Genomic DNA, 17,804 nt, shown 5'->3' on the forward strand with positions numbered 1-17,804 from the left:
ACAAGTCAGGAAGCTAACTAAGTCCTTTTGATCAGGCTCCTCGCTGGGACCTCCAACTGGAGCAAGCCCACAATCATCCTACGCATAAAAAGGAGTGTTTAGAGAGCCTCCTTGAGCCAAGCAACAGTGAAAGTGCTACCAATTGCTGACATATAAAGTATACAGTGTACTTTTATACAAACTTTCCTTACTAGATACCCCGATTGGCTGAACAGAACAGAAAAACTGTAAACAAAATACAAAGCCCAAATGGCTATCCAAAAAAAAAACTGGACAGCTATTTGGACAAAGATTAAATTGGATCCACACGTCATACCTTAAACCAGGAAAACTCCAAATGGATGAGTGCTAATTGTAAAAGTGGAAACCGTAAGCACTTGAAGAAAGCATCTGTGAATACATTTAAAACCTGGGTGTGGAGAAGGCTTTCTCACAACAGCAAAAACCCAGATGCAATAAAAAACGGATAGATGAAAACCTTTTGTGTGAAGAAAACATCACAAAATTTTAAAACTCAAGCACACATACACTATAAGCCAAGACAAATGAGGAACTGGAAGAAAACATTTGCAACCAATACCCCATATTTTTTAAAGAATTTTAAAAAATGAGGAGTTCTTTATATATCAGGCAGATAAGCTCTTAAATACATAAAGAGTTCTGCCAAAAAAAAAAAAAAAAAAAAAAAAAGAAAGAAAAAAGAAAAATGGGTCAAAGACCTGAAAAGATAGTATATGCACAAAAATATCCAGTCCTTAAACATAAAAAAAAATAAAAAATGATTAGGTTCACCAATAATAAGAGAAACTCAAATCAAAACTACTTAGAGATGCGATTTCTTACATTTCAGATTGGCAAAAATGCAAAAGCTCGACCACACTATTTGTTGATAAGGCTCATACACCTGCTGAAATGGAGTGCAAAATAGTACAAGCCCTACGGAGGGGATCTGGCAATATCTAAACATCAAAATATGAACCGTGAAGGTACAGAAAAATCCTGTGGTGGTATATTTGAACTGCAAGTATTAACATGAACTCATGGTTTATTTAAAAAAAAATTCTGAGCTTTTTTCATTAAAGGCCTTGAAACAGTAACACCCTATCACCAATGAGCACAGCTAGTCCTCAGATCTTGGTTTCTGAACACCAGCCCCCACTCAAAGGAACTAAGGCTTCTTAAGGGAAACAGCTAATTCCAGGTCTTGGGCAGAAAAAGTACAAGGTGGGCCTGGAACATCTTTTTGTGTCAAAAAAAGCAAGCAAGTACTCAAAAACTGATGGGGACATATCAACAGGATACAGGAGTCACCTTGAGGGGCTCTCATTTGTAAATTTTGGGACACTGAGCATCATAAAGAATACAATGAATAAAAAGAATGCACGAGCTCAGAGTAAGAATCTGAAAGTGAAGAAGGTTGGGGAGAGAAGGGAAAAACTCTTCTTTAGAAAAAAATCACCACTTGACAACTGTATAATGGTAACAGAAGAGAGTATCATCTTTCTTAGGAAATACACACAAAACAGAGTATCTTCTTTCTTAGAAAATACACACTGAATGTTTGAGAGTAGGCTGCATATATCATGCACCAACCACTCATTACTTCTGTCATTTCATGTCTGTTTATCCATCCATCTTTACATATGCACAGAGAAATGAAAATGACTGAAATGAGTTCATCAATAAAAATGACAACTTCTAGATAGACATAACAGGTAAGTTAAGATACAATCTCCTGTGGAATTGGTACATAAACCATAAAGACATTATTTTTTTTAAAGACAGTATCACATCCAAAAATAAAAATTATATAACGGGTACTGTATATTCCTATGATGCTTCATTAATTCCTTTCAGGTCCAATACAGGTAGATTTCAGAAAGTTGGGTCTTTAAACCAGGGATGAAACACTAAAGATAACTTTTCTGTGGTCTAATTCTAAAACACGGCATAAAAATCAAAGGAATGTCTGTTAAGCTAGAGTATGATCATTTGTCTAACTTCTATCACTGTGTAGAAGAGAAAATGAGAACACCTGCTTTATTTATATTTGAGTTCTCTTATTTGATGACAATAGCCCCTCCCAACGCAGTTAAAGATTTCTAATATTGTTGGAGGTAAATCACCAGTTATTCTTTGTCTTTTTCAATAAATAAGTTTTCACTGGTGAAATTATAGCACCTGTTCTCAGTCTGACTTCATAGACCAATAATAATTCTCAGTAAACAGATCTGTATTGTTATCATAATCAGTATCTAAGGCAGACTGTAAAAGTGGCCACAATTATTTCTTCCTGGTACCCTTGCTCGTTAGTACTGCCCGCCCACAATGACTCTGGGCCTGGCCATGTGACCTGGTTTGGCTGTTGAGACAACAGCAAATACACTACAAGTACTTGTGCATCCTACTACCAGGTAAAGGAACCTGGGTGAGCCTGTGTGATGGTGAAATACCAGGTGGAGAGAGGCCCTAGTCAACACATTGTCTTAGCTGAGGCCTTCATAGATCAGCGGCCCCAGCTACTACTGCACCAAGCTGACTGCTAAGAGTGGAGCTGGTTGTGAGCGGGAGCAGCAAAAACTAACTGACACAGTGTCTGGCTGTCTCTCTTTCCCTCACTCACGCACCCCACTCTATCAATAAAAAGAGTTCCATTCTTTGGGACCTCAAGTTCAAATTCAACTGACATTTATGGAATACCTTCTAAGTTTCCGGCTTTTTACCAGGTGCTTTCACGTAATGTTCTCATCCAAATGTCATGACCACCATGTAACTAAGTCGGAGGGAAGAGACCTTGCATTTACTAGGCACTTACCAAGGGCTAGACAATGTGCGATTTCACTTCAGCCTCAAATCTTTCGAGGTATATATTATTATTTCTACCTTACAAGGGAGAATTGTGCCTAATATTTCATAGTTACCATCAAGGATAGACTATGAACCCTCATGATCAGGTTTTAAGTCTGAGGGGCTGCATCTCATATTGCAAATTCTCTAACATCAAAATGAAAATTCTTGACATGTCAGAACTGCCATAAAGTTGAGTGCGGAAAGAGTGGGGTGGGGGGCAGGGAATGGAATTTTCCCAGTAACCTTATCTTTGAACTTTTCTTTCAGCACTTTTCAGCTAGATGATCAAGTGTGCTGGACAACAGCCTGTCGGTACTGAAAGCAGAAGAGAATCATTCCAAGCTGATTAAAGCCAGTGCCATCCCTGGGGCTTCGGCTGGCTGGTGGAGTTTTTGTTCCAGTGTGAGCTAGGGTAGTTTTTCAGGTGGATCCCAGGAAATGAAGACGTTCAGTTGAATGATAATACCAGAAACCTGAAGCCATAGGGAGAATGGAACTGAGCAGAAAAGTCAAACTTTGAAAACAGCCACATCTTGCTGTGATTCTTTTATCTGATGTAGAAAATGCATGAATTCCTATACTGGGACTGGCCCGTTTTATTTTGTAAGCAGCACCTGGCAAGCTAAATGGACACTCTGTCCAAGCCCACAGACAAAGGGGTGAATTCATAAGCAACTGTAGACGATATTTATTTTTCTTTGAAAAAATGCTATGTAAAAGCAAAAGGACCCAAATGTCTATCAACTAATGAATGGATAAATAAAATGTGGCATATCCACACAGTGGAATATTATTCAGCAATAAAATGGAATGAAACACTGATACATGATACAGCGTGGATGAACCTCAATCAATATTACGCTAAATGAAGGAAGCCAGTCAGGAAAGACCACATATTCTATGACTCTATTTATATCAAATGTTCAGAATAAACAAATCTGTGGACAGAAAGATTAGTGGTTTCCCAGGGCTGGGGGTGGGAGTGAGTGGGTGTGATAGCAAATGACTGCTAATGGATACAGCGTTTCTTTTTAGGGTGATGAAAGTGTTCCAAAACTAGGTTGTAAACAAAATAGGGTGTGTATCCATACAATGGAATATTATTCAGTCATATAAAGGAATAATGTACTGATATATGCTACGAAACGGATAAAATTTGAAAACATTAAAAAAAGCCAGTAAAAAAAGCCAGACCCAAAGGTCATATTTTGTATGATTCCATTTCTATAAAATGCCCAGAATAGGCAAATCCCAAGAGACAGAAAGCAGATTAATAGTTGCTTGGGGATAAGGGGAAGGGGGAATGAGAGGTGACTGCTAACAGGACTGTGGTTTCTTTTGGGGGGTAATGAAAATGTCTGGAATTTGATAGTGGTTATGGTTGCATAACCTTGTTGATACACTAAAAAAAAAACACCACCCCAAAAACCCAGAATTATAACATTAAAATGGTGAATTTTATGATATGTGAATAATATCTCAATTTAAAAATTATAAATTTTTTACAACTAGACTATGGTGATGGCTGCACAATCCTGTAAGTAAACTAAAAACCACTGAATTGCACACTTTAATGAGTGGATTATATGGTATGTAAATTATATATCAATAATTCAATTAAAAAAAACAAAAGAGCGGGACTCTTTCCTCTACTACTTACTCTTATTTCTGGATTCGTATAAGCTACAACACTATGCTAAGGATGTCATAACTGGGAAGGAGCTTGAACAAAGTCTGAAGCCCATCTTTTCTTTTGGAAGGACCATCTACTAGACATTAAACTTTATGCCCTTTCATTTGAAACATTCCTTTTTAAGATTGTCACTAAGTAAACCTTAATTTCTACAATAACTCTTTTCTCCCTTAATAGTAATTAATTCTGTTTAAACTGGAGAACTGGGCAGAGTCTGCATTTTCTTCTTGGTTTCACACATGAATATTTGCAAGAAAAAAAAACTTGAGTAATCCTGCAAAACTTTTTTTCCTTCCTTGGAATAATATGCCTTATCATATAGGGTTGCTTGTTTTGTTTTTCAATCTACCATTTATTGTGTGTGTGTGGTTTTTGGTTTTGTTTTTCTTGCTGGGCACCTACATGTATGAACTCATTTAATTACACAGTTATTATTCAAGTTGCTGTGTGTGGCCATAAATATTCCTTTGAATGTGCTTTAAAACCACTCAGAATTACTGGAATTGTAAGTTTTAAGATTCCCTAGAGCCCAACTTAAATAACTCTGCCAGTTAACCAGTTTTGGTCATTGCCTCTAGGTGACTTGACTTGACTTCTGGCAACGGTGCTCTCGTTCTTTAAGTCTAGTGAGCTGCCATAAGTGTATTCAAAGAGATCTAAATCCAAATTTCAAAGGATTACTAAGTAGAGGAATAGAGAGAGCACATCTACAATGATACAAAAGGTGTACAGGTGAGAATGAGCCATACCTTTGTTATTGCAACAATTTCCTAACCAGTCTCACCTTTTTTTGTCTTTTCAAACAACATCCAACGTGTCTTATCATCCAACGTGACTCTCCTAAAAAAACCACTTTGTTATATCACTTTTCTGATCAAAGTGTCTCTATACTACACTATCACCAAAAGAATCAAGTTCAAACTCCTTACTTTGGCATTCAACGTTCTCCAATATCCAGTCAACACCCACGTCAGCCAAACTGAATATTCTTTTTTTTTTCTTCTTTTTTTCTGACATTGCTCTTGCCTGGAAAACGCACCCCTAGACTTTCTGTATGTCTAAGTCTTTGCTTTTCTTCTTACAAATCCTTCAACACTTTTCTATACTGCTTACCCAGCATTTGGCCAGGCATTATATTACCTTCATATGTAGATGTCCTATAGCCTTAACGAACTTGGGTCATCATCAAATACCACTACCCAAAGCACCCAGGTGATGCTCCATACATATAAGGAATTAGAAAAGACAGTTATAGTAAAGCAGGCACTCCATAAATATTAGATAATGGTAATTACCACTGTTACCTTCCCCTTTTAACCTATAAATTCCTAGTCAGCAGCAAATGTCTCAGTTGGTTTTTGTACACTACACAGTCATGACATATAGTGACTACCTAATAAGTACTTCTTGGTTGGTATTACATAATTATTTTTAACAAATACTGATTCCAAGTGATATGTTAGAACATAAATAAGACAATCATTTACTTTCTCTTTATAGATCCATTCAAATTTATCAAAATGCATCTCCATTTTTTTGCTCAACAAGAAAGAGTAAGCAGGTCAAAATAGCTTAGAGCACCAGAGAAATATATTCCCCGAACTGATCAAAACTGATTCATCTGCCTCTTAGGCATAAGAGCCAAAGTACATCTTTTGGGGCTCATTTTCTTTTGCTTTTCATTACTTTCATACTACTGCCCTCTCTTGGAAAATATATTTTCCCCATTGCTACTGTTGGCTCTCCTTTTAATGACTGAACTATGATGGCACATCTTATCTTCTCAAAAATATAGGTCTTAAGCCCTTCACCCAAGTTACACTGAGATCTGGTACTTTCATATCCTAACATGTGGTCTGGCAGGGTGTTTTGAATGAATTTTCAGGCACCAAGAGTCTGTGCTTTTTGGCTCATCCCAAAAGAATCAAGAATGTTAATGGTTTCCAAAGATAAAAGTGGGCCCAACATCTGGACACAATTAGAAAAACTGCATAAACAATTAGGATTTAGTCTCCACTCTGGCATGATGGCCTTGAATTATTTGTGCAACTGTGAGAAAAGTCTAAGGACCAGGCCGTCTGCTCTTCTATTGTAAATCTCACCCAAGAGGGAGCTTCTGATAAATACCCCGTGAACCACAGCGATTATCTTTCAGGGATAGAAAAAATTCCAGTCAGTAATACGTTCCACAGTATTAAGATAAGAGGTTGAAACTCTACAAAGGAAGGCTCATGTGGATCCAAAGTCCAGCCTTCTTTAAAATCAGCCATCTTGTATTTTGAGCTATTTAACAGAGTTTCAAAACATCTATCATCTTATTTCCAAGGAATGTGAAACACACACACACACACACACACACACACACACGCACACACAAGATCTCTCTCTCCCCAGCACATTTTAAAATACATAACTGAAACTGACAAGTGACCTTCCTTTAGACCAACCATTTTCCTGCCAGTGCTCCGACATAGAGGTGACACTTACAAAACACCATTAGTACCAAGAGTAAGAAGTAAAAGCCTAGCTAGCAAGAGAAAAGAAATCAAGATGCAGAAAAATAGCTCTGGTTCAAGGAAATTCTGGGTCCAATTAAAAAAAGCCACTGTCCAGATTAAAAGACTCATATAATTATTCTGCTGCCTACCATTTTTGAGCATTTATATGGTAAGTATTTAACATACATTATCTCCTATCATCTTAATCCTACAAAGTAGAAACTTTTATGCCCCGTTTTTTTCAGACTAAGAAACTGAACCTCAAAAGGAAATAGCTTGCCCAAGGTGACTCAGTCCATAAGACTCTGAGCCAAGTTTCAAACCAAAGACTCTGATTCCAAAAATTACTGTTCTTCCCACTATTCCTTTTTCTTTCCCTCGCTCTTACCCAGAGATATGATTCTAACAAATCCGAATGTTTTAAGTTTTAGCTTTGGTATGTATAACTACACTAATGCTATCTGAAACTCTCGTATGAAGCTGATTCTGAGTGGCATGGGTACATGAACACTTAATATTCTCTCATGATAGTTTTAAACATCTTGGGGATCAGAAAATGAACAGTAAGGCTATTGTGGTGAAAGAAGTGTTAAAATACCTGCAGCACTTTATGTCCTATTTACTGTCCTTGCAAATGCTATCATCTGAGTCAGAGAGAATGAGAGAGATAACACACAAGGGAGGCAATGTTATAACAGTCCCTTTCAAACAACTGCAGGTGGAAAGAAAATAGGCTGCGAGTCAAGAATTTCCATCTTCTGCAGCTCTGAAATTAGTATCTGATGTGTGGTGGTGAAATAAAAACATTTCAGCAAGAGCCTGGACTTTGGTTTTAACATGAGGAAACTCACAGCAACAATAGATGTTTTCATGAGACTGAGTACTTTCTGGTGAGCTATAAATACATAATGTTTTTACCACATAATACAATCACAATAATTTACCTAAAACATGCTGCTGCGTTGCCCTAACTTAACTATGCCACTATGCTTTAAAATTCTATTTCAAAGAGATTCATGCAGCTACTGCTCTAGAAAAAAATTAGAAATTTATGAATGGAGTGCAAGTATTAAAGAGAAACCATCCACTCGTTCCCTTTAATTAATCGTTCACTGAGTCTAATTTGAAAGGCTTGAGTCAGTGGGAACAACCTTTCAATTTAGTAATCCAAGTTCTGCTTCCCCTTAATAAGCCTGGAGACAAGGAGAGGGAACCTGGCTGCTATGCGTCTCTTGGGAATGCGGCACAGACAAGTAAGCCAGGACATCCTAGCCAATGAGCCTTGGGAGGGAGAAATGCTCCATGTCAAATCTTTAGTAGCAGCGGTACATATTATTCCAAGTGGCCATCCTTTGGCCTGTCATCTCCTCATCTGAGGCAAAAGCATTTAACTGCTAACCTACAAATTTAGGGAATCTCAGTTGCTCCAAGATGTGTTATCGCTGCCTCTGAAAAAAAATAATCTTTTTTTTGCTTTCAAATAGATTTTAAAATTGTATTAAAGTACGATAATATGTACTTTACCCAAACATTTTAAAATGTTTTGAAAGCTTAAATTCGTTCTATACTTCTAGTATAGAACTAGAAGTTCTCATGTTAGCTCCTAAATATTAACTCCTTGTTAGATAATGATCAAGTAAAACACAGAAGAAATTCTCTTCCTTTAAAAAAGGGTATTTGCTTGAGAATGGAATGGTGAAAGCATTTTTCTGTATATTAAGTCACACCAAAAAAGCCCACATATAATTTAATATAAAATGCACAGAAGACAATATCTACAAAATTGTCTTATTTTCACAACACCACTAATGGTTTTCAGTGCCCAATATATCACTTTGAATCACATCTACCAACAATTAACATTTTTCCTAAACCTCAGTGATAGGCTTGATTTTCTGAAGCACACGTTTCTATCAATATTAATGACAGAAATAATACCTAAATCAGTTAGTAAAAACCAACAACCTCAAGATATCATTTTCCTAGGAAACTCTTTCAACTTATGAACCATCCCAAATTAGCCTCTTGAGGCTTAGTTCTAAAAACTGAAAATCATAGATTAACAATCATTTAATGTATTATGTTGACATAATTCCACATGTACAAAAAACCAGCAGTGTTATAATGACTACCCTTCACCCAGATTCCTCAAATGTTAGCATTTTACTACATTTACTTTATCCTTTAATCAACCAGGCTAACTGGCTGTAAAAGTTTGTCTGTTTATCATCACACTTGTGAGCCTTGATAACACAAAATACCAATATCACAAACAATACTACTGACGTGCTAGGACACAAATGTCTCAAGAAAATACCAAAGAACTCATATCACATAGACCATGTTCTTTAACCACAATTCTCTGAAATTGAAAATTAAAAATAAGAAGTTTTTAAAATTCATACGTTTGGTTTTTTTTTAAAAAGCACTTCTGAATAATTCATGGGTTGAAAAAGAAATATGTAAAAAGAACAAAGCATATATGTATAATGTTTATATACGAAGCTTATGGGATGAAGCTAAAACAGAACTTAGAGGAAATATTACAATGTTAACTGAATATATCAGTAAGCAAGAAAATGAAATATCTAAGTGTTCAACTCAAAAAAACATAAATTTAACAACTTTAATTTAAAAATTAAATCTCTTAAATTAGAAATAGATAAGAGCATCTTAAACCTGACACTGGATATCTATACCAAATCCTGCTGCAAAATCAGACTTACTGATAGTGAAACATTAGAAGAATTTTCTTTAAGGTGAGGAATAAGACAAGACTGTCCACTATCACCTCTATTATTCAACACCGTCTTGGAGGTCTTAGTAAGACAGAAAAATATGTCAGGATAAAGATCGAAAGGAAAACAATTAAGATTGTAATTCACAGACAATAAGACTGTCTTTATTTAAAAAAAAAAATCCAGAAAACCTATTACAACAAATAAAACAATCCATAAAAATCAATTTAACAAAAAGATCTAAAACATCTTTGTGGATAAAATTGTAATTATCTGAGGATTGAAAAAATGAGCCAAATAGATGGAAAGATAAACCATGTTCACGAACAGGAAGAACTGACATCATAAAGATGGCAATTCTAACAAATGTACATATGCGATGCAATTCAGTGAAAAAAATCCCAGTGGTGTTTTACAAAATTTGATACACTGATGGTAAATTTTATATGGAAGAATGATAAATTTCAAGTAGTAATTTGTGTTGAAAGAAAAGATGGGAAAGGGGAATTTATTTTAGATAGATGGTCTATGAAGGCCTAAAGATAACAGAACCAAAGACCTGAATGAAGAAAGCAAGTCTTTCATATGGAGAAAGTAAAATTAGATGACTACAGCTCATATTGTAAACCAAAACAAATTTCTGATATATTAAAGAAAGTCCTACGTGTAAAGAGTAAAACTTTAAAACTTTTAGGGAAAAAATAGGAGACTATTTTTCAGGTATCTGGGTAGCAAAGAATTTCTTAAAGAAGACACAAAAAGCATACTGTATAAGAAAACTCAGATAAATGTGACTTCATGAAAATGAAAGTTACTTTTTAAGAAAAGACCCTACAAAATTAAAAGTACAAGTCATAAGCTGGGAGAAAATATTTACAATGCTTATAACTGACAAAAAATTTGTACCCCATATATAAATAACTACTGCAAATCAGTAACAAAAAGACAAAAAGGAAGGAAAAAAAGGAAAAAGGGAGAGCCTATTCCCAGAGAAAGCACTGCACGCTGGTGTAGTCAACATGTAAATGAATTAGACGAAAACCAAAAAGGCTAGGCAAGAAAAGCTATAAGTTGTCAGTATTAATATTTATTTTGATATATAAAATAACTTTTCCCAAGTCAGTTCTGCACAAGAATTTTAAGTTTTATTCAAAAAATTTATTCAGTTACTTGGTTAGGGTAATTTTAGGTGATTACCATTTCAAAACTACATGCATGGTACAGAAAGAGACCATCAGTTCTGATTAAGGTCGACTGAGATCTGGGAAGAGGGAGGAAAAGATTAAACTATTTTGAGACGTTTTGGCTGACCAGTCTTATTTGAACTTTGCCAAGTATGAGGTAGCCAATCTCCTACCTAAATAAAATAAAGACATTGCTCTAGAGTTGCTGTGGTTTCTCAAAATACGTTTTCAAATAAATACATAATGGTCTTGATCTAGAAGGAAGCCTACCATAGAAAGGGGATTTGTGAGCACAAATGGGAACACAATTTTAACTCATAACCTATTACAGAGCTCCCTCTGCTGGCCAGAGGGAGTACAATGCTCCTAACCCTGGCATAGAACCTCTCATGTCACTTCAGGAATATGCCCTTCTGTTCTTGGGGGCAAAGTTCTTTCACAGCCTTATCGCCTCGTCCCCCAACCCCCACCCCCTAAAAAAAAACCACCCACTTATGAGGACAACTAGAAGAAGTCTTCCCAAATCCCTGAAGTAGTATTTTATCCAGACATGGGTTTTCAAAGTACTGTGGGCCATCATTTAACTCTATCGTTCTTACAGGTGTTCTGGAGGTGTCTTATAAAGCAATCAAATCTCACCCCATTCTAATCCCCTCCCTCCAGCTGCAATCTGATTCCTCACTGTAGATTCAGATATATACAACCAAAACATCCGCCCTCAGCTGTAATGTCATCAGCCTATCAACAGAGGCAGGCCCCCTTGCTTCTGGAAATCCTGGGAAAACATATAGACCAGGCAGTTATTCAAACAAGCGGCAAGGAGAGGTATATTACTGCAGACTGAGGCTTGCCAACACATGACCTGTAAGCCTTAGTCCTGTTCCCCAACAACTTAATAAAGGGGCTCTGCTGAGCAGTATAATTCAAAGAGCATGAGCTTTGAAATCAGACATATCTGGCATCAAGTCTTGGCTCTTCTATTACTCACTACGTAATCATAAGCAAGAAACTTAACCTCTGTGCAAATCAGTTTCTGCTGCTGTAAAATGGGGGGGGGGCTATATTTATCACACAGCAGGGTTGTACTGATTAAGATATGTGAAATGCTTATAAAGGATTAAGCACACTGCCTGCTATATATTAAGTGCCTAATCATTAATGATTATTGACAATTATAATGTCTATCTTCCTGAGTATAAAGAAATAATTTAACATCATAAATAATTGTTTCTAAAAACAAAAAGGTATCTCTGGAATCTCATCAGAAGCTGGCACCGGTTTTACCATGAATTTTGTTAAGTTTTATATCATGGATCTAATCCCCGTTAATGTAAGGGTTGGCTTCCAAAACGAATCAGTTCAGAAAAGTGAAAGGACTCCATAGACTCTGGAGTTCTTTCAATTCCCAGCTCTACCACTTTCTAGCCATGTGACCATGAGCAAATAGCAACCTCTCTGAACCTGTTCCCTTAGAGAGAAAGTATAGAAATATTACCGCTGTAGACAGCTCAAGATAATTGAATGAACTGAAGCAGTAGAGGCTGCTGTTCTAAACACATAGAAATTCAAGACTTTAAAAAAAAAATACAATAACCCCAAAACATTGAAGTGTGCAAAACCAGGACAGGAAAGTCTGGAGATGGCAAAAGAAAGAAAGGAACCTATAGCACTGGCCCACTGGAAAAACTAAACCATAGACTGGTTTAAAGGCTGAAGTGGGAACTTCAGCAAGGAATTGGGATAAAGATAGGAGGCAAGGCACATCTATAAAGGGAGAGCTAGAACTCAATTCCCAGCATAAGATAGGAGCTGCAACTCTACCCACAAGCTCAAGAACATGGCTTAGGAATGTTTCTGCCCACGTAAGGGATGAAAGAATAAACTTCTAGAAATATAATTCCCTTGGCTGGGAAACACACTGGGGAAATGAGAAATAATCTAAAGACTACTCTGGAGAGAACTACCCCTTAGGGCCCCAATAATGATGCCTATACAACCCAAAGAACACAACTGGTCTCAAAAGTAGATGCTTCCTATTGAAGATAAGCTCATTAACAAAAATTACAAAGCCTATGAAAAAATCTAACAGCATGAGAAATAGACACAATAAACAGAAGATTTGACCCATGGAACTCAAGACTATAGATTAATTTTAAAAGATAACTTAAAATAAAGACATTTATAATGTTCAAAGAGATAAATGAATAAAATTTGTAACTTGTAAAATAAGAATAGATAGCTGCCATTAACCCTTGTGGAATGTAAAATGGTTGTCCAAACCTTTTGGAGGACAATATAGCAATTTATACACATTAAATTATTCAAATGCTTCTGGAAATTTTTCCTAGGGAATACTAAAAAGAAGGAACAGTTTATATGTAAGATGTTCCTGCAGAGTTATTTATAATAGTGAAAAATTAGAAGCAACCAAAATGCCCGGCAACGGGTAAAGATTAAATAACACTGTTAACTGTGACAAATATTAAAAAGGACTATGCAGCAACAGGAAAAATGCACATGCCTATAAGTGGAAAATAATCAGAAAACAGAGTACCTAGACAAATCGTTACTGTATATGAACTATACCGGCATATGGCCAAAACAAGAGCTCTTTGTTGGAGTGAGGTGAATTACTTTCTTTTTTTTAATAGTACATTAATATTGCTATAATACTGTTCGTATAATAATTTTTAATACAGTAAATGAATATAGAGGCAAATGAAATGTCTAACTTTTCTAAGGTAAGAAGTTTTTAAAAATATTTCTAAAATATAGTCAGTTATCAAAAAGTGTATAAAAAAGTTCAGAAAAGTTTTTGACCCAGATGTCCTAAACATAAATTATGAATGCAAATCTTCTCATTTTCATGTTAAAGGTTCTTTAAACATAGAAACTAAAGTTACATTCTACGAAACTAATGCAAAGGACTACAGTGGTATGCATCCTTTCTTGTTAAGGTTATAAAGGGTAACAGTTATAATTTTAATTTTCAAGGGTTGACCATTTCATACAAGTTCAAAGAAGACACTAGAGGAAAGTCTACTTATTTTCACAAATTTTAACTTCTAAAATCTTCGATTCTGTATTAGTCATGAGTTATATGATTTTTATAAATGTGTGGACTATAAGAGCTGTGAGGGACAAGGAAAATAGATAAGTTCAATAATTCTTTTACTGATTAGGGCACTGAGGACCATACAAGGAAAATGAATTATCTAACACAACACAGACACTACCTGAGCCAGACTGAGTCAAATAGACTTTAGCTTTAAGTGTTTAAAAATCAATTCTGAAGCAACGATATGATGTCTGAGATGTGCTTTAATTCAGCTTGTTATTTTCTTGGGCGGGTCTGAAATATGATGGGCAGTGAATTAATCATTTTTGAAACCAGGTGATAGGTCTGTTGAGGTCATAATATTATTCTATGAAATTGTGTATATGTTTTAATTTTCCATAATGGAAAGTTTAAGTAACTCCTAAAACAATAAGGAGTAAAGATCTCAAAATAAGTGGCAAATCTGTCAAACTTATAACCCAAACACTGAATTATAAGACCTGCAGCAGATGTTCATGAACTGAGTATATTTAACATCACTCATCTGTGACTATTGAGGGTTTTAAATGGTTTTTTTCATCATGACTATAATAAAAGATGCATGTTTCTCATTAGACATACTAAATCTATCCAAGCTCAGAAACTGAACAAACAACCCACTGAATTAATTAGCACTTGAAATATGAAATTTACATTTGGCTAAAAATTAATTCTTTAAAAAAAGGCAGATTTTCCGTAACACGTCGCGCACAACACATGTTAACAGGTCAGCCTAGTTATATTACATGGTGATTATAATCATCTGCATAATTAAAGCTCTTAAAACAAGTAGACGATAAGGCGCTCAGAGTCCAAGAAAAGAACTAGAAGTCAGCAGCTCATTACTGCAAAACAAACCTTCCTAACAAATCACACTGGCTACTTAAAAAAAAGAAAAGGAAAAGAAAGAAAAACTAAAGACAGATGAGCCTTGAGACAAAAAAACAAAACAAAACCCAAAAACAAAAAAAACCTTTCCCTTTAAAAACAAAGTGTTGATTAGAAACACACAGACCTGCAAGGTGAAAATGAGAGGGGACTGCCTATGAACCATATTCCAGCCACAACAAACCAGCTGCAGTTCCCCTGAACCCATCCGCCTTTCTCTTGCCTCTAGGAATTTGTGACACTGCTCCCTGTGCTGGAACATCTCTACCCACCATACTCACTGCCAACTTTCCTGCCTCTTGCCTCCAGGAATTTTTCAGTAATCCCCAGTCTAAGTTAAATACCCTCCCTCTCTGCTTCGACAACACCCTAGGTCACCTTTACTTCATACACTGAAGTGTAACCAATGGTCTGTCCCCCACACTAGACAACAAGTTCTTTCAGGGCAAGGGCTGTTTCTTCATTCCCTGCGGTATTCTCAGCATCTACCAAAGTACCTGGGATACAGTAGGCACTGAAGAAAATGTATTAAGTGAATTAATCAATCACAAAGCAGAGGGTCTAGAGCAGGGGTTAGAGAAGTTTTTCTGTCTGTAAAGGACAGGACAGCAAACATGTCAGGCTTTGGGATCCACTGGTCTCACGCACAACTACTCAACTCTACACAAAAGCAGTCATAGACAATACGTAAATGAATAGATGTGGCTATGTTCCAATACAACTTTATTGCCAAAACCAAGCAGTGGGCCAGATTTGGGCTGTGGATCATAGAGACTTAATGCTTTAAACCTATATAAAGTTTAGACTAAATTGTATTTATACAACTCAATTATTATCATTTTGTATTCCCAAATTCCTCTCTGTGAGGGGGTCTGTAATGCACAGAGTAAGGGGAGTGAAAACAAGAAGGGAGGAAATGGGAAGAGAGGGGAGGGAAAGAGGGGGAGGGGAGGGGACAGCACTCTATGATGGGGGCTGAGCACAGTGTTGGGCCTGTCACAGCCGAAAAAAAGATCAGCAGGATGAGAAAAGCAGCAGAGATGGGTTTAAACCAGAAGGGATTTGCTAGGACTTTTAAATTTGTACAGTTTTCCTTAGATCGACTGAGTATTGGCAACGCTGGGTTAGACACAGAGTATCATGAACATAGACTGAAGAGTTGGACAGTCAATAGCTCAGCATTTCATTACACTTTGAATTCTGCGTCAAAACAATGTATGTGCTTACCTCCACAAACCAAGGAAAAGAAGGAAAAACAACAACTGTCACTGAGAGAATGGCCACTCAGGTTCAAACGCGAGTCCCTTCTCATGGCTGATGCTTTCTTGCCTCTGATTCCACATACCAGCTTTCCCCGCCCCCAACCCACCCCCGCCACAGCCTTCCAGTGTTTTCGCTGCTTTGGTTGTGGCCATAGAAGCCTGAGCCTACGCTGACCATGGGGACCTGCTTTCTCTGGAATGTGTATGGTTGGTCTGAGAAGTTCACAGATTTAATCAGAGCCTTACTTTTCATAGTGCCTTCCTCTTCCTCATCCTCTGCATTGATCACCATGGTGCCCAGCTGTGACGCCAAGGTGTCATCGTGCTCAATCATAGTATTGGCTCCATCACTCATGGTACTGGCGACTCGGATGGTGCCCATCTCATCACCGGCTGCTCGAACCATCGTGCCAGAATCCATTTCATCCTCCTCCTGTCAAAGGACAAAAATCTCAAACTGGGGCGAACTTGATCAAAAGTGACTTTTCTGAATTACTATTACTCATCTCGGAGCGAATATATCTGGGTGTGACACTTAGTTCTCAACCCACCTTGTAGAAAGAACTGAGCACTCTTATTTAACCAAAGAAGATCATAAATGTACCCAGGTGAGAGCAGCCTATCGCACCCTACCAGAACCTCTCCCTCTCCCCTTCCTCCTCCTTCTTAGAGTTTTTGCAACATAGATCTAAGGAGCTGAGGTCACACCCTTGGAATCTCAGGGTTGTGAGGGTATCTTCAGCGAAAAATCTACACATTGCGTATAGATCCTAGATTCCCCAAAAAGACATGGAAAAAACCCAAGTCTCGGACCTGAGCATTCTCTTTCCCGAATAAAAAGTTAAATTGAATAAAAAATATGGAGGCAAAAGAATTAAAACCTGGAAGTGTCTTAGGAAGCATTGTGAGAAGAGCAAGCACAGGTGCACTAAGCCGCTAGCAAGCCTGGGTCCAGCACAGGACATAGCCACGCCAGAAGATTCTCCAGCTCCAGGCTGATCCAACTTCTCCTGCTCGTCTTACCTGGCTTGGCAATCATAAAATAACCGCATTAATGCCTGAGGCCCCAAGCCAGGCCTGCCACTCACAGAGTTTTCTTCATCATCCTGGTCCATCTCCCGCTGCTGGGCTTCCTGGCGTTTCAGTTTCACATCCATGGCTTCGTTAATTAAGTCCCGCAGTATGGACACTCCTTTGGCACTCTTGACAAATGGGTGCTTAAACAAGAAAGTGGAAAACACTGGGGATGGTGTATATGGCACTAGCACTCAAACAGTACCTGGCACACAGCGGGAACTGGGTAATATCTGTTTAATCAGTGAATCTAAACATTCTCTTTATGCTTTGGACAATAGGAAAACCACATTCACTTTATAACCGACAAGATGAACATTCTTTTTTTTTTTTAATTTATCGGAGTCACAATGGAATAGCAAAATTACATAGGTTTCAAGTGTACAATTTTATAATACATCATCTGTATCTCACACTGTGTGCTCACCACCCAGAGTCAGTTCTCCTTCCATCACCATACATTTGATCTCCTTTACCCTCTTCTACCACCCCCCTCCCCCTTTACCCTCTGGTAAGCACT

General features: G+C 37.2%; 1 protein-coding gene across 2 annotated transcripts in view; it reads right to left on the minus strand.

Annotated features, from left to right (window-relative positions):
- Nucleotides 1-17,804, minus strand: part of STK4 (serine/threonine kinase 4) — a 79,247-nt gene that overhangs the window by 39,114 nt on the left and 22,329 nt on the right. For both annotated transcript variants that reach the window (XR_012491118.1, XM_019749730.2), the window contains exons 8-9: nucleotides 17,299-17,427; nucleotides 16,457-16,643 (exon numbers count right to left, since the gene is read on the minus strand). Coding sequence is in view for 1 of the 2 variants with exons in the window: in XM_019749730.2 (XP_019605289.1) it covers nucleotides 16,457-16,643; nucleotides 17,299-17,427 (316 nt within the window). In the remaining variant the exon portion in view is untranslated. The remainder of the gene's footprint in view (nucleotides 1-16,456; nucleotides 16,644-17,298; nucleotides 17,428-17,804) is intronic.

This window comes from Rhinolophus sinicus, linkage group LG13 (assembly GCF_036562045.2).
Source record: "Rhinolophus sinicus isolate RSC01 linkage group LG13, ASM3656204v1, whole genome shotgun sequence".
Classification (NCBI taxonomy): Eukaryota; Metazoa; Chordata; class Mammalia; order Chiroptera; family Rhinolophidae; genus Rhinolophus; species Rhinolophus sinicus.